Below are 25,318 nucleotides of genomic sequence, written 5' to 3' on the forward strand. Positions count from 1 at the left end.
TCGCAGCAAGTGGCTACGCCCACGGTTGTCAAGAAAATCCTACGAATGAAACAAGAACAACCGACGATGTTTGCCTGGGAGATTCGTGAACAACTCGCCCGGCAAGGGGCTTGCGATCCACAAAGTTTACCCTCTGTCTCTTCTGTAAATCGGATTCTGCGAGGCGGAGGTCTTCACACCGATCACGCAGGGATCGAAAGCGGATCATCGAGCACGTACACTTCGCAAGTCTCGTCAAACGTCGCTAACAGAGGTAAGAATATACTTTATGTCGTATAATACGTAAGAAAATTGTTTTATATTTTCATGCAAATAAGATACGTAGGATCATAAAATGGAAGCACAACTGTAAAATTAAACACGTTACGAACTCGTATGCAAGTTAAGTCAATTTTACAGAGTCGTCCAAAGATATCATCGTTCTTACATGTTTTTCTTATTTTGTAAACTCTATTCGTGTACACGTGGTCGTTCACATTATTCCCCGAAGATAATTGTAAATGTAACTTGAACTCTGAAAGTTCAAATTATACCTAAAGAGCAAAAACTAAATTTAATTTAATTATGAACTATGTTAAATTCATGAAGTAATAAATTAAATAGACTATTGGAAGAAGAGCCAAATAGTCGGTATTTTTCGAGTTTCGTGAGTCATTATGCGAAGGAAAGCTGCGTTGCGAGTGCGCCATTACCGGCTAATGATCCCCTAAACATCTGTCCGGATCGTGGAATCACTCTCGGCATTTTTTGCATTGTTTTGACCCTTTTGCCGTCGCCACAGTTCGGTCCCATAGACAAGAAACGAAGGTAAAGAAAAAGGAGAATACGAACGTTCCAGAAATGCAACAATCGCGATCGCGGGGAACAGGGGGGGGGAAAAAGAAAGACACGAAGAAAGGGAAAGCGTGCCAGGCGAGGATGACAGAAGAAAAAGACGAGGAATTCGAAAATACCCTCTGGCCGATTGACTCGTCAGCGAGCTGCCGCGAGACGATCGACACGCAACCCCTTAAAAGAACTTCGAATTCGCCTCACAATTTGCCTCGTTTATTCCGTAAATTATCTATAACGTTGCTTCTTTTTCCACTGTTGAAACTGCATCACGAAATTCGAGTTGCAGCGATATAATGTGACTCCGCGTTAGTTATATTTAATGTGCATCGAGTTAAGGGATTCATTCGCGTTCTTCAAATTGTGCTAAAAATACTAAGTATTATCAACTGTACTCGTTTAACAAACGTAAACGTAAAACAGCGTTCACTTATCATTTATCAAATTCAAATGCACACTGTTCGTAATGGCAAAATTAAAGATCAGATTATCCAACCTAACTTATTATTTATATTGCACAATTTACTAGAGCTTTAATTATTGATCTCTTTTATGCATGTTTTTAATTTTTAGTTGCACACTTTTGCTGAATTTCTGAATTGCGCCAATGTGATATAGTTCGTCTTTTTCTTCTATTCAAACTAACGGGATTGATAATGAACTAAATCTCGGACATTTCATACTCTTTTCAAATAATATGACTGTATAGACCGATAACCGGTTCTATAATGAACACAATTAATCAGAGTTAAGGTTTTGCTTAATATGTTTCAAACTCATTTTGTACGAACGAAAACGGTCACCGTTATTAAAGATATAGGCATAAGGATTTAATACGCCTAAAATAGCTACACATTATACTGTTTTTCATTAATGCGTTACATTTTATTTTCAGAAGCTCTGATGAGAACAGATTATCAACTATTTTATCCAGGAGCTCTGGGACCACTACATATTTCCACAACTTCCGGTAACACCAGCGCGCCATCGTGGAACCCAAGCTTCTACTCGTCCCTCTATCAAGCGACAACGCTTCACTTGCATCACGGAATGCAATCATTCTCGTAAGCATTTACATTTTTTCGTCGACTTCCGCTGATATTCCAACAACGTTTTTTTTACCTAACACATTTTGATTACCTTTCGCGTACAGTGTATTTACGATTCTAGTCAAAACAGGTAAAGTGAGGAAAATAATGTATTCTTTTCAGATCGTTGGACGTCGAGCGCCTGTCAGAACAGAACGGGTCGACGAATCAGGTCGAGCTGAAGTCCAGCTCGAGTTCGATGGCAGGAAGCGACGATTCCCTGGATAAAAGCGACCTGGATGAGAACACGGAATCCCAGGACCACTACAAGCCTTTCCAGAATTCCCCGATAATACTGGAGCTCGGTCAAAAGATTGGCAGCGACCGTAGCGCTTTCGTCAGACACAGTACATCGGGATCGTCTGGGAGTCCAGAGAATCGGCAGAGTCCTCCGCCAATTAGCAATGAGAAACAGAAAACCGCGTCACCGCGAATCCTGGGGTCAGTACACGAACAGAGCGCGACGGCCAAAGAAACGGCGATCGAGGGAAGGCCGATGCAACCTCAGAGAAAGAAGAACCCCTACTCGATAGAAGAGCTCCTGAAGAAGGACGAGAGTAAAACCACCTCGAAGAGGCCGAACGTCGGTGTGGTGCAACCCTGTGGAATCGTCCTCAACAAAGAGATCTGAAGGACTCGAACCGGGCAACCCTCTAAACAAAACGGGGATATTGTCTAACGATAGAGGCTAAGCTGATTGTCTAGATTTTGATGGATCTTCGCGGGAACGTCGCGAATATTTACGCGTTGTAGACATTTCTCGAAAAGAAAAGGTGTTTACTTTAGGGCGCAAGAAATAGTGTCTAGGACATAGAAGCTGTATAGTTCGAAGAGTCGCTGACGAAACAACCCCAAGATAGTGATCTAAGACTACGTTTGTATTTGATATTTGTGACCCTAGGTTTCTCGAGTGTGTCGGTATGAAATATTCAAACGTGTAAATCGGTACTTTAATAGTTTGATATTTGACTGCAACGTTTGGAAAATCAAACGATGTAAATTCACCACGGTGAAACGAAAATTTTGTGAAGTCTCTGTGACAGTACCGACACCACACTCTCGAGTCAACTGTGTTTCGCAGTTCTTAATAATAATACTTTGACAGCGACGCGTCTCGTTTAATTAAAGCCTCCAAACTGTTTTTTGATCCAAAATTTTTTAATTCAACATTGTATAAATATGCACACGTTGCCACGAAATACTTTCATCGTTAAATAAAATTAAACAGATATTAATTCAAAACTTTTTCATTATCAAAAATTCAGTAATAAATTGTGAAGTAAAAAATCAATAGAAGATATATTTATATAATATAGTAAAGAACAAACATCGATCTAAAAATAAATAGGCTGAATGGGTGATGATATAGCAACCGCGAGAGTATGATCATGTATAAGTGATAGTGGCCGTCAAAGTATTAATACTGCTTAATTAGCGCCTCGGGTACGTGGGGACGCTACCCCCCAACAGCCCGCCAGTTTTCAAACGGGCTGCCCTGCGGACTTTTAAGATACACGTATACAGAAATATTAATAATGCGACCATCATTACTTTCTTTTTCGAAAAGCATTAATGTAAATATGAACATCAAGATAAAACTGTAATTTCGCCACAAATATCAAATATAAACTCATTGGTCAGTGTTATTTGACAAGAGGATCTGTGAAAAATATTTTCAGATGATGATGAATATTTCTTTAATCCTTTAACTTTGTGGAGAGTATTATTAAAGAAACTTTAAAAGTGTGGATATGTACTTTAATTTTTTTAAATTATCGAATAACTATTGAGAATTAAATTATTTAAAAATCATTGAATAATATAGTACGTAAATACTTCAATCTTTTGTATAAATGTTACAATTGACGAATCCACGATTCTTGTTTCATTTTCAACGAAATAATGATAATTGAAACTGAAAATATTTATTGTATATTAAAATATCCACGCTTTTCTTGGCTCTAAACGTGATCGCCAGACTTTTTATTTATATTTTTCAATTCCAACGATACTCTTTTTGTTGCCTGAAGGATTAAAAGCATATTCGGTGGATACGGGATTCGAAACGATCAGTGTGACGCAAAGAATGTAACATTAAAGTAGACATGTAACATAATTTACCAAAAAATAAAAGGAACGCAAAGGTTCTGTATTTATAAAGTCACTTTACAACCGAAAATATAATTAGTATGGCTTTATCGATGTCCGAAAATTCCAAGGTAAGTAAAAGCGGTCGTCGTTGTACTACGATGCACATAAAAATGTACCTATAAGTTGTGCGTAATATTAGCATCAATCGTCGAACATGTATTGTTGACTGCAATATCGTAGGGTACGCGTAAGTTTGTTAAGCTAATTTATAAATAAATTATTATTTTTATTCCTCTTCCGCGTTCGACACCATGGACGCTCTATCTTCGGCACGAGAAGTCATTAAAATATACATAGCGACACAACAATATACGATAAAACGTATCGATATATAAGTGTTCTAAGAATTCCCGAATAGTTTCAGCACGATCAATTTTTGTGATTACCGATACGGTATTTCCCCGTGTTGTATATTATATTTTTCATGTGTTGTGTGTTGTATCATTTTGTCTTGATCAAATGAAATGACGCCATATTATTATGTACGATATTTAATTTTAACGAGTCAATAGAACTTTGACACTCTAATAAAGTGAAATGACTAATAACCTTAACCAAATGCTTCCTTTGATTTATTTATTATGAAACAGAAAAGACGAAACGACGACTTCATTAAAATGTTCTCAAAATTGCATTTAACAACGGTACTAGTGGTGATACAAAAAAATATCTGACCAAAACGAGATATAAAAAAATGTTATAAGGCAAAATTAAATGACATCGAATAACACGCAAACTGAATATAATTTTATTCATTTTTATGAATTATAATAAATATTTATACACACTATGATTATTTCTAAGAATAGATACAATCAACAAAAATTAATAATGACCTAAATTATAAAGTCGAAAGTTTTGAAAGTATCAATAAAGATTCACTTGTTTTTTTGATTCTTCAAACTTTTTGAACAATCTACGTATATGGCGACAGGCATCTCCAAACATCGCACGTCATAAAATGTTTAATCCTTAAAAAGAAGAAGGAGCTGTATTAAAACAAGGGCCAAGCTCGTTGGAAAGCCCGATTAGCCTATAACTCGAGACGAAAGTATGCCAAGCTCGGCCGTTAGACCCGAGCAATTAAACGAAAGCCTAATAAAGCAATGGCAATAAAGCATGCATCAGTGGTGGAACGCCGAAGCGACGAATGTAGTAATACCATAAACGGTTCGGTCCAAATGTATTATACGTGGACAGAACGTGTGTGTATGGCCCGTGAAACACGGCAAAACGTCGGTCCGCGTAAAAGAAAGGTGGAATTAAATGGCGAATCATGGCGCGAGCACAGGCCACAAGGAGGCCCCCTTTTGCATTTACAACGTTGTAAAACTTTTTAATCCGCCTCCTCATCACAAACGGACTAATTAATGTACTATAAAACACTAACGCCTCGATGTCCGGCGATTTATCCGGCTTTCGCGGGCACCGCGATTACACACATTACGGGGTGATACTCCAATCGTGTCGTTGTCACCGCCGTAGTCAGCGCAAAAGGCAGTCCAAAGAGAAAACTTCAATTTCGAAAGTAGAAAACGGCTCAAACTCAATATCATTATTCTTCGTTTTAGTCTTCTTCTGGTCTGTATAATCGCAGACGAGATATACGAGTAGACCTTTCACCTTATGGACTTTTGTGACCCAACCTGACTGCCATACCGACCTGAAAATTCGGAGATGATTTTAACGTCCTCTTCTCATGAATGGCGGTCAGTCGAGAGACTATTCACTAAATTAGTATTGATGGGCAGATAGCTGTAGTATGTGCGTAAATACATGTGAGTTGACTATGGAAGGGATTAAAAAACGCAATTTTCAAACGACCATAACTCCTACAATAATGAATATATTTCATTGAACTTTGTTTCTGAAGTAGAGCTCATGGGTACCTACAAAAAAGTATTAGACAACTTTTCTATAGGGCGTCAAACGAAATTACTAAAAATCAAAAATGAAGTTTTAAGAAAAATCGACAGGGGGTAGGTACCTAAATTTTTCGGCGAAAAAAAAATTTCAAATCGTTCTAAAAAAATTATTTTCGATTGCACGGGTCAATTACAATCATTTCTGGTCAATAAACATACCCTCGAAATCCTACGCACTTTCGAGAAAAAAATTCTTTACCGAAAATATAATGTGTGGCCAGAAATGTTTCTGTAATTTCATTTTCTGTCTCACTTCCTCTTGTATTCATTTGTGTAACCTGTTGTTAATGTTGCGAGTGACACGAATATGGTAATGGGCCAAAAAAATACATTGGATATAAGGTCTACTCGTATACCTCGTCTGTGGTACAATCACCCCCTAAAAAAATTATCATTAGTAATAGACAGAATTGTGTAAAATATTATCTAAAATAGATCATTTTAAAAAAGATGAGTACTTAAATTGATATACATAACTTGTAGTATAATGTCATGATACATAAAATAATTCATCTACAAATAAATATTTAATTTGATAAGAACTATCCAAATGACAAAAGAATTTACCTTCCATTTTAAGAAAAATCTTAAAGATGCTCCCTTATCCTCCTAATAGTCACCCCAAAAAATGTGTTGCACATGAAAGAATTAGCCCCCAATAAAAAAAAAAGAAAATAAAATTGATAGCTTCATTGATTCTGAAGAAACAGACTGTAACACTTTATTTGAGCCACATAGTACATGGTCGTATACGCGTTACTATGCAACCACATAATGCAACACAAAGTTCACGAATATTGCCAAGAAATATGCATTGAAACTCACCATATGTTTTAATTGTAATTAACAATGGCAGACGATGTGAAGCCGGAAGTAATTCAAAAAACACAAGATGTGCTTGGCAAGTATTTTAAAAAGCCACCGCTCACCGAGAAACTGCTGAAGAAACCACCGTTCCGATTCCTTCATGATATTATATCCGCAGTAATGTATCGTTTTCATAATTTATTCTTTCTATTTTAAGTAAAACTCATGTGCTCTATACTTTCATATTGATAAATAAATGATATCATAGATCATAAAGGAGACTGGTTTCTTGGATGGTTTATTTACTGAAGAAGAACTGAACTCTGAAAATATAAAAAACAAAGAGGCAAAACTTGCTTATTTAACAAAATTGATTGATGTTGTCAGTAAGTTGTCACATTTCTTGTATAAATGTATATAGAATGTTCAATATTTTTCTTTCCACTGAAATACACCTCTGAATTATTTTAGAATTAACTACCAATGCTAATTTAACTGTAAGAGCTAGTAAGATAATTTCTGGTCAGGAACCTACTAAAACAAATGAATTACTCCAAGCAATTGGAAAAGCTTTAGATAAAAAGGTAATGTAAATGATATATTTTAAATGGTATATTTTAAAATATACTAGATAAAGAACAAACAATTAATGAGCACTTTGCAAATCAGATAAACAGTACAGAAGCCATTGAACATTATAAAAAGAATCTAGAGAAAAGTAAGTCAACTTCACAAAGTAAATCATCTGTTAAAAAAGAAGAAAAAAAAGTACTACCAAAAGAAGTGCCTCAAAAAAGAGTTGTAACTGCTAAAGAAAAACCTACTGATCGAAAGAAAAGAACTTCTAGTGCAGCAGTAAATGAATCAGGGTCACATAAAGATGAAAATGAAAAATCTCAAAGAAATTTTGAAGCTACACACGTTCCACTTACTCAGGTAAATTATAATATTTTAAACCTAAATTATAAAGATAGAAAAATGCAACTGAATGTATAATTTCTAGTCATCCCAAGATAAAGTTCCTTCATCTGGACGTACAAGAAAGTCTTCGGCTGCTAAATTGAAACAAAACACATCTATATCTTCATCTGATATAACTCCCTTGCAAATAAATATAAACACAGACAAAAAAGAAGATGAGAATAAAATACAAAAAGAAGTTGAAAATAAATCAAAGGAAGCAACACATAATGAACATAGTGAAACTCAAAATCATATACTGAATACATCAGACACTGCAAACTTGGAACCTAAATCTACAAATAACATAGAAAATAACAAAATAAGTGAAAACAGAGAAAAGACGGAATATAAAGAAAATGAAATTTCTCCTCAGAATATAGAAAAACCTGACTATGGAACATCCGACGTTCAAAAATCTCAATTAGAAAATATTGATATGAGGTATTTTTTAATGCATTCTATCTATTTAGAGATAAATATTTTATAGTTATTTAGTTAAATTTGGTATTTTTTGTGTTCCACAATCTAATTTTAGACCAAAAACTTCTTTACGTCCGCCTAGTGCAAGACCAATCAGTGCTAGGCCTGCAGCGCCCAGAATACGAGGGAAACCAGAATTAATTATTAACGAAGAGATATTGTAAGAATGACGCCAAATGTATTTTTCCATGAAACATATTATAAAAGAATTTACCAATTATTAAAAATTATTCTTCTAGAACACCAATAGGAAATATTAGTGTTATTGTAGAAAATTCTGATACCAAAGAAGATGATGCAGATGACATGGTAGTTATGGAAACTAGAGGAGGTGATGACTCCTTAGACAATAATAGTACCTATAAAGTGGATGATCAATTAACGCAAGAACATGGACATCTTGTTGCTCAAATATTGGAAACTCAGAAAGAATTGGTCAATAATGAAAATGTAGATGTGATACCTAAAAAGACGAATATTGTAAGAACATTTACATTAATTTATAATGTATTACTTGTTGCATCATCATTTATTTATAATATGAAGTTTTTCATTATATGAAATATAAGTCTGTTATTAGGCGTGGGATACAAATTCAAAGCGTGACATAGTAACAAAGGAAATTGACAAACTTCGTAATACAATACAAACTTTAACTCGTGCAACAAATCCACTTGGAAAATTATTAGATTACTTTCAGGTATACTATTTTTAGTTTACATCACTATATTTTTCAATACTGTTGCTACATCTATGATGTAAATTATACCATCCTTGCAGGAAGATGTAGAAATTATGCAAAAAGAGTTAATGGAATGGAGAAATCAGTATCAACAAGTAAACGCACAATTACAAATGGAAAACATGTATGAATTTTTGTTCAGAATTTTTCAGTTATTAAAAGTTATGTATTACATATGTGTATAATAAATTCGTATTCTTCCAGAAAAACACAAGAATTAATAGAACCTATGAAGGAAACGTTGAAGGAAATTGATCATAATATGCAAATACAATTGGATAAAATATGTCAAGCAAAATCACAAATAATGAAGAATGATCAAAGGATACAAACATTATTAAACGGTCACGTTTAAGTTTCATTTCTATACAATGAAAGTATTTTTCTTTTCTTCATATTTTTTAACCTTTCTGTTATGATCACTACATCTTTCAAGCTTGTATTTAGATTGTGTACATATGTAAAATAATAAAATATGCAACACATAGTTTAATATAAACAATAACAAAATTATCTTTATATCCTTATATTCTTATTTAAATAAAAATATACGTACAAAATACATAACTTAAACAACCTTTTTTACAACTTAGAAATATTTTTTATGGCTTTAAATGCATAATATCCATTTCTTGTCAAATTTCATATTTCTCTTGCAAAGCTGTAACTTCTTCTTGAGATATATTCTCGATTGTTTTGCAATGTTCAAAAAGCACCCTTAAACCTACAAATTTTAAATAAATCATATAAAAGAGAAAGTAGTACTTTTAATATTTAAAAATACTTTAGATTTAGTATAATAATTCCTACATTGTTTTTCATTGTTGCTAATGAACATAATGAGAGCTCTAAATCGTTTGACTTCGCTAAGATCTTTTAAATATGAAAATATAGACTCTTTTCTTTTTATAAATTCTACCCATAAAACTTCCAATATGTCGCTAAAGATATCAGATTCCATAGAATCTTGAAATATTTTGGACAAACTATTCTCGGGCAATTGCTGAAATTCAATTTTTTAATTGCATTAAAAAATATAGATATAATATTAAAAAATGTCAATATTGGTAATTCCATTCTTACCTTTAAATACTTATACCTAAATTCTGACGATTTATTTGTTTTCCAATTCGTTACAAATTGTACGGCTGTTTTAGGAACTGGAGGTATATTATTAGTATTTTCTACAGATTTAGAATCCTTAATAGAACTTTCATTTTTAGATTTCTCATGTGCACTAATTTTCTTTAACTGTGCATGTTCATATTCTTTAAATACTGTTTTTTCATTATTTCGATGATATTGCACAGAGCCAAATTCTGCTTCTTCAACTGCTATTCCTGTTTCCAACTCCTATATATAATAGGCATTTTTAACACCCATAATAACCATGCCTAACAAATAAAGTTCTTTTTTATATTTTGCAATATATACTGGATGTCTCTCGTAAAGTTTTTTGTACTAAACACGAATTCATAAGTAGAATTGCTCTATTACTGCCAATGTTTAAAAGTGACGCGCAAAAATTACGAGCATCGGCTTTCTTTTAAATTTCGATATCCATGTACAACCATTCAAAACTATACAATTTTTAAAAAGTACACACTAATAAATACAGTAAAATCTCCATTTGTAGATTGCACATAATACATACATCATTGTTTAACAAAATCATGTCTTTTTACAAAAACTCATCCAGATCCGTATCTAAAATGAAAAACTCTACAAGTATCATTCAGCAGACATTGCAAAACTAAATTCATATTATTCAGTGTACTCAGTTGCTGAATTATGTAATCTTGCCTTTAAGTTTAAGCGAGAAGACTTATTAATTGATTCTGTTACAACATCGTCTTTCTCTGGTAAACAAATTGGAATATTTGGATCATCTCCAACATTTTTCTTTAACTGTACAGATTCATGTTCATTAGATGTAGTTCCTTCATTCTTTTGGTCATGCTGAATAGTAATAAATTCTACTTCTTCCACGGGTATTCTTGTTAGCAACTTCTATAAATAATGAGTACTTTAAGCATTCATTATGGTCACCCGCAATTACGTAATCGTACCTTTGAACGTAAGTGAGGCGGCTTTTCAATAGGTTCTATTACAGCAACATCATCTTTCTCTGGTAACCAAACAGGAATACGTGGATCTCTTCCATTATATGCTGTAGCAATATTTTGTATGCCAGGTATTATATCTTCTTTAACATGTTTCAGATTCTTACTACTTTTATCTTTTTTATCCCTTTCCATCTTCATATTAATATCTTTCCCGACCTCTTTACTTTCTTTAACATCTTTAATATCTGTTTTAATACTAGACCACATTTTTTCACCAATTACTTTTTCTACTGGTGTTTCTTCAGATAATTTCTTTGCATTCTCTTTTAATGTGATAATTGACTATGTAAAGTAACATTATTAAATAATATGTTTTATAATTCAACTATCCCGGAAGTTACCGGACGGATGGTACTAGCGGGTAAGAGGCGATTGATCATAATTATAAATGTGAAACATTGGCGAGACTTTTAATAAATTCTCCCTCTCTGCAGAGCGTCGCGCACCCGTTCAGTAACACCCTGTATACAGGGTGTTCGGCCACCTCTGGAAAAAATTTTAATGGGAGATTCTAGAGGCCAAAATAAGCCGAAACTCAAGAATACCAATTTGTTGATGGAGGCTTCGTTAAAAAGTTATTAACGTTTAAAGTTCTACTCGTACTGAATTTTTTACTCGAAAATGCCCAAGATTTCGGGGGTATGTCTATTCACCAAAAATAATTGTAATTGACCCCCGCAACCGAAAATAATTTTTCCAAACCGATTTGAAATGTTTTAATTTTGTCGAAAAATTTCGCACATTCTCGAATTTTTTTCGCGAAAGTGCATAGGATTTCGGGGGTATGTATATTGACCAAAAATGATTGTAATTGATCCCCGCAACCGAAAATAATTTTTCCAGAATGATTTGAAACTTTTCATTTTCGCCGAAAAATTTAGGCAGCTACCCCCTGTCGATTTTTCTTAAAAATTTGTTTTTCATTTTTAATAAATTTGTTTGACGCCCTATAGAAAAGTTGTCTAAAACTTTTTTGTAGGTACTCATGAGCACTACTTCAGAAAAAAGTTTCATTGAAATATATTCACAATTGTAGGAGTTATGGCTGTTTGAAAATTGGACCATTTTTATGGGGTTTTTCTCATTTTACGGGGACAAAGACCAACTTTTCGAATATTTTTGCAATTTGTACATATTCTCCATCGAAATACGCGTAGTTTGCTTTTTTAAACATTAAAATCGTCCAATCCGTTCAGAAGTTATGACGTTTTAAAGATTCGCATGAAAATTCGGACAGACATTTCTGGCCAGAAATTATATTTTCGGTAAGGAATTTTTTTCTCGAAACTGAGTAGGATTTCGGGGGTATGTCTATTGACCAAAAATGCTTGCAATTGACCCCTGCAACTAAAAATAATTTTTCCAGGACGATTCGAAAGTTTTTTTTTTCACCCATAACTTTCAGCACCTACTCGAATTTTTTTCTCGAAAGTGGGTAGGATTTCGGAAGTATATGTATTCACCAAAAATGTTTGTAATTGACCCCCTCAATCAAAAATAATTTTTCCAGAACGATTTGAAATTTTTCAATTTCGCCGAAAAATTTAGGCAACTACCCCCTGTCGATTTTTCTTAAAAATTTGTTTTTCATTTTTAGTAATTTTGTTTGACGCCCTACAGAAAAGTTGTCTAATACTTTTTTGTAGGTACCCATGAGCTCTACTTCAGAAAAAAGTTTCATTGAAATATATTCACAATTGTAGGAGTTATGGCTGTTTGAAAATTGAACCATTTTTATGGGATTTTTCTCATTTTACGGGGACAAAGACCAACTTTTCGAATATTTTTGCAATTTGTACATATTCTCCATCGAAATACGCGTAGTTTGCTTTTTTAAACATTAAAATCGTCCAATCCGTTCAGAAGTTATGACGTTTTAAAGATTCGCATGAAAATTCGGACAGACATTTCTGGCCAGAAATTATATTTTCGGTAAGGAATTTTTTTCTCGAAACTGAGTAGGATTTCGGGGGTATGTCTATTGACCAAAAATGCTTGCAATTGACCCCTGCAACTAAAAATAATTTTTCCAGGACGATTCAAAAGTTTTTTTTTTCACCCATAACTTTCAGCACCTGCCCGATTTTTTTTCTCGAAAGTGGGTAGGATTTCGGAGTTATGTATAATGATCAAAAATGATTGTAATCGATCCCTGTATCCAAAAATAATTTTTTCAGAATGATTTGAAATTTTTTAATTTAGTTTTTTAATAACTTTTTAACGAAGCCTCAGTCAAGAAATTGATACTCTTGATTTTCGTTTCATTTTGTCCTCAAGAATCTCTCATTAAAATTTTTCCCAGAGGTGGCCGAACACCTTGTATATCAATGAATGTACAGTAGTGCCCACATAAGTGACCACGCTCGGGACCGGCTGAGGTCACTTATGTGGGCATGGTTACTTCTCAGAATTCAACGAAGAAAAGGAAAGAAGATAAGTACGAATGAAATACAATAGCTGGCACCCGAAACCATATATACAATGTATCGATAATGACCGGCATCAAGTTACGCTCGACACGCTCAATGTTCGAAGCCGATTGGCTTCTAAGAATTGGTGGAGATAACCACGGTCATTTAAGTGGACAAAAATGCGGTCACTTATGTGGGCATTACTGTACTTCTTTATTTATTACTTACATCTGAGACTTTCATCTTGTTTTCAATTTCAGTGAGTAGTACCTTTGCTTCTTTATTAGAAGGTTCCAATTTTAAGACATTTTCTAAGTCTTGCTTAGCTTCCTTGTATTGTTTTAAGTTTATTCTAGCTGTTGCTCTTCTATGATAAGCTTTTACGTAAGTTGCATCCAATTGTATTGCTGCAGAACAATCTGATTCGGCAGAACAACAGCTAAAAATATAACTTAGTATCACTTTAAAACTTTTGTTATGCTTTGCATAAAAAATTAAACAAACTGTTCATCATATACTATATTAAAGAAGGAAAACTTACTTATCTAATTTTAATTGACAGAGCGCACGATTTGCATAAAATATAGCATCGTATGGAAAAGCTTTTATAGCTTGATTATAACTTTTAATTGCTTCTGTCCATTTTTGTTGCTGAACAAAAATATTGCCTTGATTTTTATATTTTGTTCCCACTTTATGTGCTTTTTCTAATTCTTCTTTAGACATAACTTCATCCTCAGAACTATCTGATTGCTCTGTTTTATCTACTTCTATACATGCTTTATCCTTTATAACATTAAATGTAATTAATGTTTGTTAATTTTATACAAGGATAAATATTCTATACATTGTCTCAATTTCTAAAATATAATATAAGCCTTACTATGTCAAATTTATCCCAAGCAGAGTAATCATATGATTTAATTCTTTTCGGTTTAATATCAGATCCATTTTGTTTTGTAGGAGTTAATTTTGTTTTACTCTTATTTTTGCTTCTAATCGGAGGTAAGGAAGTCTATAAAAATATAACCTTAATTAAAATGAAATATATTATTAACAATTTTTACTGATAAGGTCATACTTGTTCGCTTCTTTGATTCCTTAGTTCCTCATCTTTGCTTTTCATTTGCTCTTCCCAATTTTTCATGTCAAGAAATTCTTTGTGCAAATCTTCTGCATTATCTTTCACTTGCTTTTGCATTAAGATCGATTTATCCATATTTATAATTTTATTTTAAGATAAATTACAATATCACTTGTGAAATTAGGTTATGTTATGTCTCTTTGTTAGTTTCAAACAATGTTTCTAATAATTATACTATGCTTTGACAAAGTATTCAATTACCTAAATGAATGAAATGTTTGCTTCGTTTATATATACCGAACATCGATTTGTATCAACAGAAATTCGAATACTTCAAAATGTTTACTCCGTCGTTATATCTCTCACAAAGAGTTGAGAAACACTGTTTAATCTTGTTATCATTTCGGTGTCAATTCCAAAGTTACCGATTCTGAATGGAATAAGACTGAAACGCTATCAGCTACAAGAATTAAAACTACATGTAGCGAGAATTACGATTTGATAAACGATTGAAATATTGATCACTTTGGATCTGATGAAGAAGCTATATTTATACTAAACTATACGAGAAAGATCGCAGCCATTAGCTCATATTATTTACTATGCAATTAATAATTACATCATAAAGAATTAATTACATACTAAATAATAATGATCCAGGTCTCACCACGTGGAGGTTGCTGCGAATGGAGACCCACCCTAGCCTCGCCCCAACCACCCTCCTTTGGCGAGAAATCCTAACATCTATTGGCTATTTCAACAACAAGAAGAGAGTATTTAGAAGAAAAACCTGATAGAGAGATCAAAAACCTAACAAAATATCGATTCATGTGAGATGATACACATGTTTTCTAGGAACGAAATAGAAAAGTGCAACTGCATGAACGAACCCTGACTATTAGGATACCAATATGTACCCTGATATTGATTGTTCCTACTGAAGTGGACAATTGTATTTGAATAGTGTCTAATAAGACACTGAAGAATGAAATGTGCAACTGTACTTATGAACCCAGCTTACTAGAATACCAATATGAACCTTGATATTGATTGATCCTACTTAAATGGACGATCGTATTTGAATAGTGCAACTGCACTTATGAACCCAGCTTAGTAGAATACCAATATGTATACATATACCTTAATACTAATCATTCCCACTTAAATGTACGTTTAGACTCGGTAGTATCGAATACGATGCCGCATTTGCTTAATTAACTTACAATCGATATACATTTATACTTATATTCTAACGCAATCTGTAGAAATATGAAGTAATATGATACAATATTTTCTTCTTGGTGTTCTTGTTAATCCCACGATGTTTTCCTAAAATGTAAGTCATTTAAAACAACGAAATATGATAAAATATTTTCTTCTTAGTGTTCTTGTTAATCCCACGATGTTTTCCTAAAATATAACTCAGTTAAAACAACGAAATATGATAAAATATTTTCTTCTCGGTGTTCTTGTTAATCCCACGATGTTTTCCTGAAACATAAATTCAAACAATAAATGAAATTGTATAAATAGATATTTCCTTAAAAGTGACTAAGAAGAAAGCGATTCGAATCCATGTACCAATTCCAATTTCATTCTTCTATACTCTGTGAAAAGAACTTATTCAAAAGATTAGTAGCTGAAATGAAAATGGATTAGTGCACACAAAAAAAATAATTATATACTGTCAATATAAGATCATTGATCATAGAAAAATTGATATGAAATTAATATTTAAATTAGATTTTCCACGCGTAAAAACTCATATAACAAAATTTAGAAATATACATGTTAAATGTTAAGAAAAGCTAAATTCATATTAGTGTTAAGATAGATTTTATAGAACAAAATTTTCAAAACGTATGAATTGCAATAATTATATTTTATTGCATTGAGAATTAAGTTAGGTTCGTACAAAAATGCAACAACGAACACAAATGTCGATTCTACGCGATAATTAATTCTCAATATGAAATGTAGAATTGTAATTTGCATACACTTTTCAAGCAAGCATTTTATTTTTCATCAATTAAAAAAATGATCGCGTACGAACTTTAATCTATGCAAAGAATTCGGAATATTTATAAAAAAATCCACTATTTATAAATAAATATTGCAGCCGGATAAGTTACTATACTCCGTAAAAATGAACAACTCTAATAATGAATAATTGCTGATATAGTATATATCGGAATCGTAAATTTAATCTATGATCAATTTTTAAATACATCACAAATCTGTGATAGAAACGTATGAATACATAAAAATGATGAATTCATACAAATTACAAATTTTTACACGTTATGAAAAACGAAACAGTTTGATCTATAAACAACAGTATTTTTGAGCAGTATTTCCATTGACAAATATACATATAAAATAAATTGTCCACTCAAAAATTCAGAAAACAACCCGTGAGTGGCTTTCTTTCGCAACGCTAATTTATAAAATAGAAAAGTATACGCGAGTGGTGCTTGTTATACGTAAAATAAACCACAAAGGGTTGTTTTATTAATTATATCGCGTGCACCCATATACAATCATACGCAACACTAATTTAGATAATAACGTTGAGCCTTCTGAGGCTTTGTAGAACAGCAGCTTCTTCGTGATGATTTTGAAGCAGTGGCCAGCGTCAAATTTTGGGCAATGAATCGCAACACTAATTAATAAAAACGCGATAAATCAAGATCGCAACGCTAATTTATAATAGAAAAATTCCAAACGCGATTTATAACAATAAAAGCAACCGCAAATGATAATTATTCGCAACGCTACCCTGAAAAGTAAACGCGAAAAATAGTAATTCGCAACGCTAAGAGCAAACCGATCAGTGCATTCGCGACACTATTTTTAAATAACAGTAAATGCAATCGCGTATTGAATTCGCGACACTACCCTGAAAAGGAAACGCGAAAAATAGGAATTCGCAACTCTACAAACAAACGCGATTATTGTGTATTCGCAACTCTATCTTTAGAGAAAATATTATATTTATGTCTCGCAACTCTAATAAAAATCGCGTTTTGCCCAAAACTGCTGGATCTCGTGTTGGTGTCTTCCGTGTAGATGCAAATACACATGCATAAAATAGACTATCTACTGCAAACTACTATTAACTACAGTGGCACATGTGAGGAAGAAGTTAGATGTTTTAAATATCGCAACACTACGGGAAAAGCAACGCGATAAATCAACAATCGCAACGCTAATTTATAATAGAAAAATTCCAAACGCGATTTGTAACAATAAAAGCAATCGCGAATGGTAATTATTCGCAACACTACTCTGAAAAGCAAACGCGAAAAATAGTAATACGCAACTCTAATAGCAATCGCGTTTACTAATAATTCGCAACGCTATTTTTAAAGCAAACTCCCGGTTCCTAAGTTTGCATTAAAGAAACGCGAATCGTGTTTATATGCAACACTAATATATCAACGCGATAAATATTTATTCGCAACTCTACGAGCAAACGCGAACATTGTATATTATTCGCAACTCTAACTTTAATCAGGGATTAATCGTACATGTAAATGCACATGTACTGGCCACAAAATATACTAACTACTTCTAGTACTACAATTGGGGAAGAATTTTGGCATTGAAAGAATCGCAACGCTAAGTAAAATATCGCACGATGAATCAGTATCGCAACGCTAATTTATAATATGAAAACTGCAAACGCGGTTGATGTCCATTATATGTGCAAAAGAGTAAAAAAGCAACGCGAATCGTGATTGTTCGCAACACTACCCTGAAAAACAATCGCGAAAAATAGTAATTCGCAACTCTACGTGCAATCGCGTATATGAATTGTTCGCAACGCTATTTTTAAAGCAAACTCCCGATACCTAGGTTTGCATAAAAACAATCGCGAGATGGTAATTATTCGCAACACTACCCTGAAAAAGAAACGCGAAAAGTAGGAATTCGCAACTCTAAAGCTAACGCGATTATCGTATATTCGCAACTCTATGAATATATAATGAAAAAAGTTATTAACACATTGACTGCCACGTTTAAATAAATAACAGCATGAAAAATATAAATATATTCGATGACATTTTATAATTATATTGAGAATATTAGAGTTCGTTTAAAGTATTATTAAAGAATTAATAAAAGTTTGAAATGGCAGTAAACGTGTTAATATTCATATTTAAAACGCGAGTTGCCCTGATGACTGGCATGTATGGTGCAATCATGTACAAAAAGTACATGCATACGTGAGCCAGCCAACAGAATACAGGGGAGGGATGGCTGGCTGTATGGTGCAATCATGTACAAAGTACATGCATACGTGAGCCAACCAAAAATACAAACTAAATACAAAACTACTGACGAGTTTAGTGACAATAATGACTTTCCATTCCCATCAGAAGATGCAAATGAAGAGCCATTCGTTGTAGCCCTTTCTTGTGACTGTTTGTCAGGACTTCTTCAGCTCATATAGAGCCTTTTCTTTCTTCGGCGGTCCTGCCGAAATCTGAAACTTACTTAAGACTGGGCTCGAGATTTTGTGCAATACGTAGTCTTCCAACAATATACGAATTGTTGGTCGAGCATACGTGGTGAATCTCGAGGGGAACGAACGTTTCGTAAGGGACCTAATCACGACCGCGAGCGCGAGAGAGCGACTTTAAGAGTCGCGCGATTCGAGAAGTCGAAAACAAAACTAAAACAAACAGCATGCACCGTTTGAATCAGCAAGATTTCAACTCTCGAAATCGTAACTACAGGAACAGAACTGCCACGCGAAAACGCGCCTGCCCGAATTACTAATGTGGACAGTCCTGCCCTGACCCTACCTACTTACATCTAACACACATACCAGATAGAAAGTTACCTACCTACCTAACCCTATATTTAAAAAATTGCAAAACTCATTCTCACAAACAAACACTCCACGGTTCTCATTCACAATGTCCGGGCGCGACCTAAACTAGAGAGGACTCCCCGGGGTTCCTCCGACACCCGGACATAACTGACTTCAATCACACTCTAATTGTACGTACCATTTCCTGAAATCGACTGACAAAGACTAGTGCCCATTGCGTACTTCTATTATTTATGTAAAACATTTTAATATATCTAATAATATAGTCTTTACTAAAGTATACTCTATATAAGATTGAAAAGCTAATTCATTATGCATTTTATAATATTATTTGACGTCTATGCAATATGAACAATTTCCAAGTAAATAATAATTATAAGTTTAATATTATTATTATGATTATTAGGAATCTAATGTTAAAAAATTCTGTATCTAAATTGTAATAAACTTTAGAAACGATGCACTTCCACAACCTAACCACAACACACATATGTGGACAATACATCGTGCACGATACACTAGCATTGTCAGTCGCACAGATAAGTTATTATAAATGTTACAAACTAAGCCATCGTGCCCCGTTGCCTTCGCTCATGCAAATAACACCTGGGCATGTGCATCAACTTAGGCAACGAACACGGAAAAATATCCTGAAAATCCTGACTAGACAAAGTGGTTATTAATAATTAACTAAACGATATCTATTCTCAGTTAAAATGACTCGACTTTTTATATGTAGTATATCAACAACACAGTACGTTAATATTGAAAAATATTATTATTCAAGAAAAATTTGTGATTAAATTTAATTGCTTAAAATGAAAGACTTTAATTATGATTTCATGATAAAATAATTTACTTTGCAAATTGTAATAAATCTATTAAATTATTATTCAAAATATTGAATTATCCTTGGTCGATTCTGTCGTCAAAGTAAATTTTTTAAAAGATGAAACTAATATGCATGTTCCTTTGAGTTGAAAATCGACCAGTCGCGAAACGCCTTCTTGCACGTGAAATACATCACATGATGTATTAATTAATGAAACGAATATTTAATAATTATATTAATATTGTTAGATATTCTACTCAATCATATGATTAATATAATATTTTCACATTATATTAATTCATATTCTACTCAATTATATAATTCATATAAAATTAATAAAAATATCTAATATATTTTATAAAAATTGTATAATAATCATATTGTGTAATATTTATTGGTAACATTAAAAAACGCGAGTGCAAGAAGACCCTAGCCTGTACTAAAAAAATATAACAATTGATGCTCACGGGTATTTTTCATACCCGCTGTCACTTAACTCGTCAAAAATACCAAGTATACAACTGGTCACCCGTGTTGATTTGGATCTTTCATTCTACAACATGGTTGGGGACCAGAGGAACACAAATAACATGCGACTCACCAATGATGAACTTGTACCTCTGGGATGACTGCATGATGATGCTGCTGCTGCCCAGTGAAAGTCATCAAAGCCCTCTGCATGGTCCTGCTATAAAGAATAAGAAAGCAATTATAATCTATTGTTAAAATTATAGAGATTTTTAATTAAAAATTTGGAAGTATAAAGTTATACTTACATTGTTCGCTCGTGGTCCATCGCCCAATACCCCCCGGGTACTGCTACTGGTTTTAAGGATCGCGTTCAGAGACTGTAAGAAAACTGTAAGAAAATAATTAGAATCTATTGTTAAAACTATAGAGATTTTTAATTAAAAATTTGAAGGTATAAATTTATACTTACATTGTTTGCTCGTAGAGCACCGCCTAATACTCCTCTCCAGTGATGCACTGACTCTAATCCCGATAACGAAGAATTTTAATTTCAAATTAATAAAATAATCAAGTTTGTTAGATATTAAATTAAATTACCGCGACCGAAAATTCATATCGGCGAACAAATGACTCTATTCTCGCGATTCAAAAAACAAGGAGAGCCACGATGCTCTGGAAATACTTTAAAATAACGTAAGAAACACTGATTCTATTCTCGCGTTTCCCTAAGTATGTACGACAACCTACTGGGGTCACTTTGCCCAGAAAAACATCTGTTACTACGCACAAACACTGAAGCTACCGGCCGCATTGCGCGCGGCCAACAAAATTTCCTGGAAAGATAAGAAGGAAGGACACAAGAAAAACAAGAAGCACACCTGTGCTTTCTTAATCTTTTTTCTTTCTTCAGTTAGAAACTATAAATGGAAATACTGCTGTTCACATTGAATTACATCAGAAATGTAAAACTTAAATTTTCTCAACAATTATAAATGTTAAAATATTATTAATGGAATCAATTATAAAATAATTGTTAGATTTAAAAATATTATATACCAGCTTTTATTTATTAGAGTCGTAAGTGTGATGGTATTAACTGAATTGAATTTTAATATATATTTCGATTTTTATAAACGTTCTGAAAGGTACAAAAATTAAAGTTTGGTATTTAATTGTATCTAAATAGTACATAATAATTACGCAATATCTATGTCGTACTCAACTTGCATAGAAAATTGTATGCAAATAACAATTGGAACAATTCATAATGATAAAGGAAGAAATAGTAAATATTTTACGCCCAGAAATATATAATCGCGATCAAAATGCAATAAAATAGGCCAATTAATTCCCATTTAATTTGTCACATAATCGAAATCGATTATAAAGCAAATTAAAAAATTATTTATTATTTAAACTCAATTATTCAATCTCAGCACTGATATCTCACACTTTCGACAAATAATAAATCGACAAAATAATGAAAATAATAAAATATGTATAAATTTTACCAATCCTTACTGAACTGTTTGAAGATGACACCATTTGAAAGTTTCCAAGTATAATGGCGTCCATTCCTTGCCGGTAGCGTACCTCGTATTTGAATTCCAACCAGAGTCTAACAGAAATAAAATACAAATTAAAGTCAAATGCATCACAGTAAACATGTCTAACGACAATTAAACTGCAAGATACGTTATTTCGTTTCGAGAGATATAAATCGACGCCGGTTAAATATCGAAGAAAACGTGCGAAATACGATTTACTTTTATCCACAGTTCCGACTCAATTTTGGGTAAAAATATATTAATTTTGAACAAAAGTACCGTTAGAGAGTAAACGCGAGCAATATTAATGATGAAATACGTACCTTCTTGGTCGCAAGACGCCGACACGTCTTGATATGCCGGAGCAGGTTCGAACACGTCTCGCCACACCGATTTTGATAATGGAAATGGCGGCCACTCGATGTACCCAGCATCATTCGCGAATTAATACGGAGGAATCCGATGATTGCCGAAGCTTCGATTTCAAAATGGATTCCGTCGACTTCGAATTTCAATCAGAAATTGTAACAGAAATAAAATAGAAATTAAAGTCAAACGCATCATAGTAAACATGTCTAACGACAATTAAACAATAGTTCAACTTGAAATAATATCTGCAAGATACGTTATTTCGTTTCGAGAGATATGAATCGACGCCGGTTAAATATCGAAGAAGCGTGCGAAATACGATTTACTTTTATCCACAATTTCGACTCAATTTTACGTAAAAAGATATTAATTTTGAACAAAAGCACCGTTAGAGAGTAAACGCGAGCAATATTAATGATGAAATACATACCTTCTTGGTCGCGAGAAGTCGACACGTCTTGGCATGCCGGAGCAGGTTCGAACACGTCTCGCCACACCGATTTTGATAATGGAAATGGCGGCTTCTCGATGTACCCAGCATCATTCGCGAATTAATACGGAGGAATCCGATGATTGCCGAAGCTTCAATTTCAAAATGGATTCCGTCGACTTCGAATTTCAATCAGAAACTGTAACAGAAATAAAATAGAAATTAAAGTCACATACATTACACTAAACATGTCTAATAAGAATTAAACAATTATGGAACTCGAAATAATATCTACGAGATACGTAATTTCGTTTATAGAAATATTATGAATCGACGCCGGTTGAATATCGAAGGAGACGTGCGAAATACGATTCAACTTTTCTCACAATTCCGACTGAATTTATAGTAGAAATGTATTAATTTTAAACAAAAGGACCGTCAGAAAGTAAACGCAAGTAATAATAATGAGGAAATAGCGGGTTAGAAATACACACCTCGGTCGCGAAACGGCGACAGGTCCGGACACGATCAGACACGTCTTACCCCGCCGATTTTTACAATAGTAATGGCGACCGCTCGCTGTACCGAGTAACGTCGCGAAATAGGCGGGAGGGTGGGGGGCTCCCGATGTTTCCCGAAGCTTGTATTTCGAAAAGGAAGGTTGAACCTCGTTTCCGAAGCTACGTTAATTCGCGAAACGACGGATGCCTCAGATAGAAACCGTGGATACAAAAAAAAAGAACGAGGATAAGCCTATGTACTAGAACAACGTAAATACCTTAACTGTAGAACCATACTGATGGATGAAAACTCGTTCACATTATTCACTTTGACGATTCTACGAAATTACGATGCACAAAGTTACACTGTTTAGCCATAGGGTGCGTATGTGAGACGACGAACGTTCCCATTCGATTATCGATCAACGAATTTTTCTATTCTTCTAACAAAACGAATAAATTTTATTCTTTTACTTTCTAGATACATAAAACGATAGCCAAGGTCAGCTTAATTCACTAACTGATTATTTAACAATTGTCAAAAAGAAATATGATACGTATTTTATTAAAATTTATTCGCTGTAACGATAATCGATTGTAACGTTGGAATATCGCGAAGCTGTCGATACTTTCCATTTCGTAGCACTCACTGAATCTACATCACACGTTTTAGAATAAATATATCTCTTATAAACAATAGTTTAATGACTAATTAGGTGTTGTTTACACCGCCGATTGAACACGAGGTTGTGTTCTAACGAATCGAAATACTGATCTCGTAAAAAGTCAATAGTATTACAGCGCACTCTGTGTTTAAAGGCAATGACTCCGCGAATCATATTTAACCCGATCATCGGTGTCGGTAACGTCAACAAAGTCATGAATTTTGACAAAAATTTTAATCAAAAATTATTTACTCATTGTACGGTCGTATGGTTCTAAAGTAAAGATGTTTTTACCACAGACGAGGTATACAAGTAGACCTTTCACCCAATGTATTTTTTCGGCCCATTTTTCTGGGGCTCTAGAGCCCCATTACCATTTTCTGTCACCCGCAACATTACCAACAGCTTTAGAAATAAATTTCAATCTCAAGGCATTTTTATTTTCCAACCCATGTGTACCTATTACACATAAACGAAGTAACGAATAGACCTATCACTAGTGAGATGAATGCTATCGCTGTATCATGAGTGTATTATAACATGAGATACACTCTTCCAAAATGGAACAAAATGTTAAAAAGATCATGCATCAAATTGTAAAGGGATCCTCGTAAGAAGGCTTTAATCTTCGTAATGGTTTTAATGGGTCGATGATCATCAATGACTAGCTTATGGTCACTGGTGGTCAACAGTGAAGTTGACATTAAGGTCAGCGGTCCAGTGAAGATCCAAAAATGGTCAAGAGGTGGGACCAATCGAAATAGTCTTGTTCTCTAGACCAAGCGGTTCTTAACTCTTCACGTTGACACTGTCTCCCCACTCTTCGATTTCCCCACTCGAAGACTAACGCTGGACAAATTCTTCAGTACCCCTGGAACATCCAGGGGAACCGGGTCTCGCGGGCCTAAGCCAGGCCATTCGTGGAGGGCTGACCACTGGGGGGACCAGGAGTGACCAGGACTGACCAGAACTGACCAGAACTGACCAGAACTGACCACTACTGACCAGTGCTGACCAGTGCAGATCCGACTACTGACCACTACTGACCACTACTGA

At 33.8% G+C, this 25,318-nt stretch overlaps 3 protein-coding genes across 6 annotated transcripts in view; 2 read left to right on the top strand and 1 right to left on the bottom strand.

The window, feature by feature from the left end:
• Poxn (paired box pox-neuro) overlaps positions 1–2,550 on the top strand; it is a 28,281-nt gene extending 25,731 nt beyond the window's left edge. The window contains exons 4-6 of the mRNA XM_076781344.1: positions 7–253; positions 1,727–1,895; positions 2,043–2,550. Of these exons, the coding sequence (XP_076637459.1) occupies positions 7–253; positions 1,727–1,895; positions 2,043–2,550 (924 nt within the window). The remainder of the gene's footprint in view (positions 1–6; positions 254–1,726; positions 1,896–2,042) is intronic.
• Positions 2,551–4,924: 2,374 nt separating this feature from the next.
• Spag (RNA polymerase II-associated protein spaghetti) lies at positions 4,925–14,962 on the bottom strand. Of its 4 annotated transcripts, XR_013080972.1 has the most exons (12): positions 14,606–14,962; positions 14,408–14,539; positions 14,066–14,310; positions 13,753–13,963; positions 11,057–11,395; positions 10,791–10,997; positions 10,071–10,340; positions 9,798–9,990; positions 6,821–9,711; positions 6,195–6,374; positions 5,461–5,733; positions 4,925–5,041 (listed from the first exon to the last, which is right to left on the bottom strand). XR_013080972.1 is itself a non-coding variant. In XM_076781159.1 (9 exons), exons 1-9 carry the CDS (start codon positions 14,741–14,743, stop codon positions 9,623–9,625), a joined length of 1,824 nt encoding a protein of 607 aa, XP_076637274.1. In that variant the 5' UTR covers positions 14,744–14,962; the 3' UTR covers positions 6,432–9,622. The 4 variants fall into 4 exon arrangements, 1 of the variants encoding a protein (XP_076637274.1); XR_013080973.1 differs by having other exon boundaries at positions 4,931–5,733; positions 6,925–9,711; XR_013080971.1 differs by having other exon boundaries at positions 4,931–5,733.
• On the top strand, positions 6,845–9,342 carry Ift54 (intraflagellar transport 54). Its single transcript, XM_076781160.1, has 10 exons — positions 6,845–6,979; positions 7,071–7,188; positions 7,274–7,386; positions 7,472–7,738; positions 7,806–8,206; positions 8,301–8,405; positions 8,485–8,725; positions 8,826–8,945; positions 9,026–9,111; positions 9,192–9,342. Exons 1-10 carry the CDS (start codon positions 6,845–6,847, stop codon positions 9,340–9,342), a joined length of 1,737 nt encoding a protein of 578 aa, XP_076637275.1.
• Positions 14,963–25,318: the final 10,356 nt, after the last annotated feature.

Source organism: Colletes latitarsis, chromosome 14 (assembly GCF_051014445.1).
Source record: "Colletes latitarsis isolate SP2378_abdomen chromosome 14, iyColLati1, whole genome shotgun sequence".
Taxonomy (NCBI): domain Eukaryota; kingdom Metazoa; phylum Arthropoda; class Insecta; order Hymenoptera; family Colletidae; genus Colletes; species Colletes latitarsis.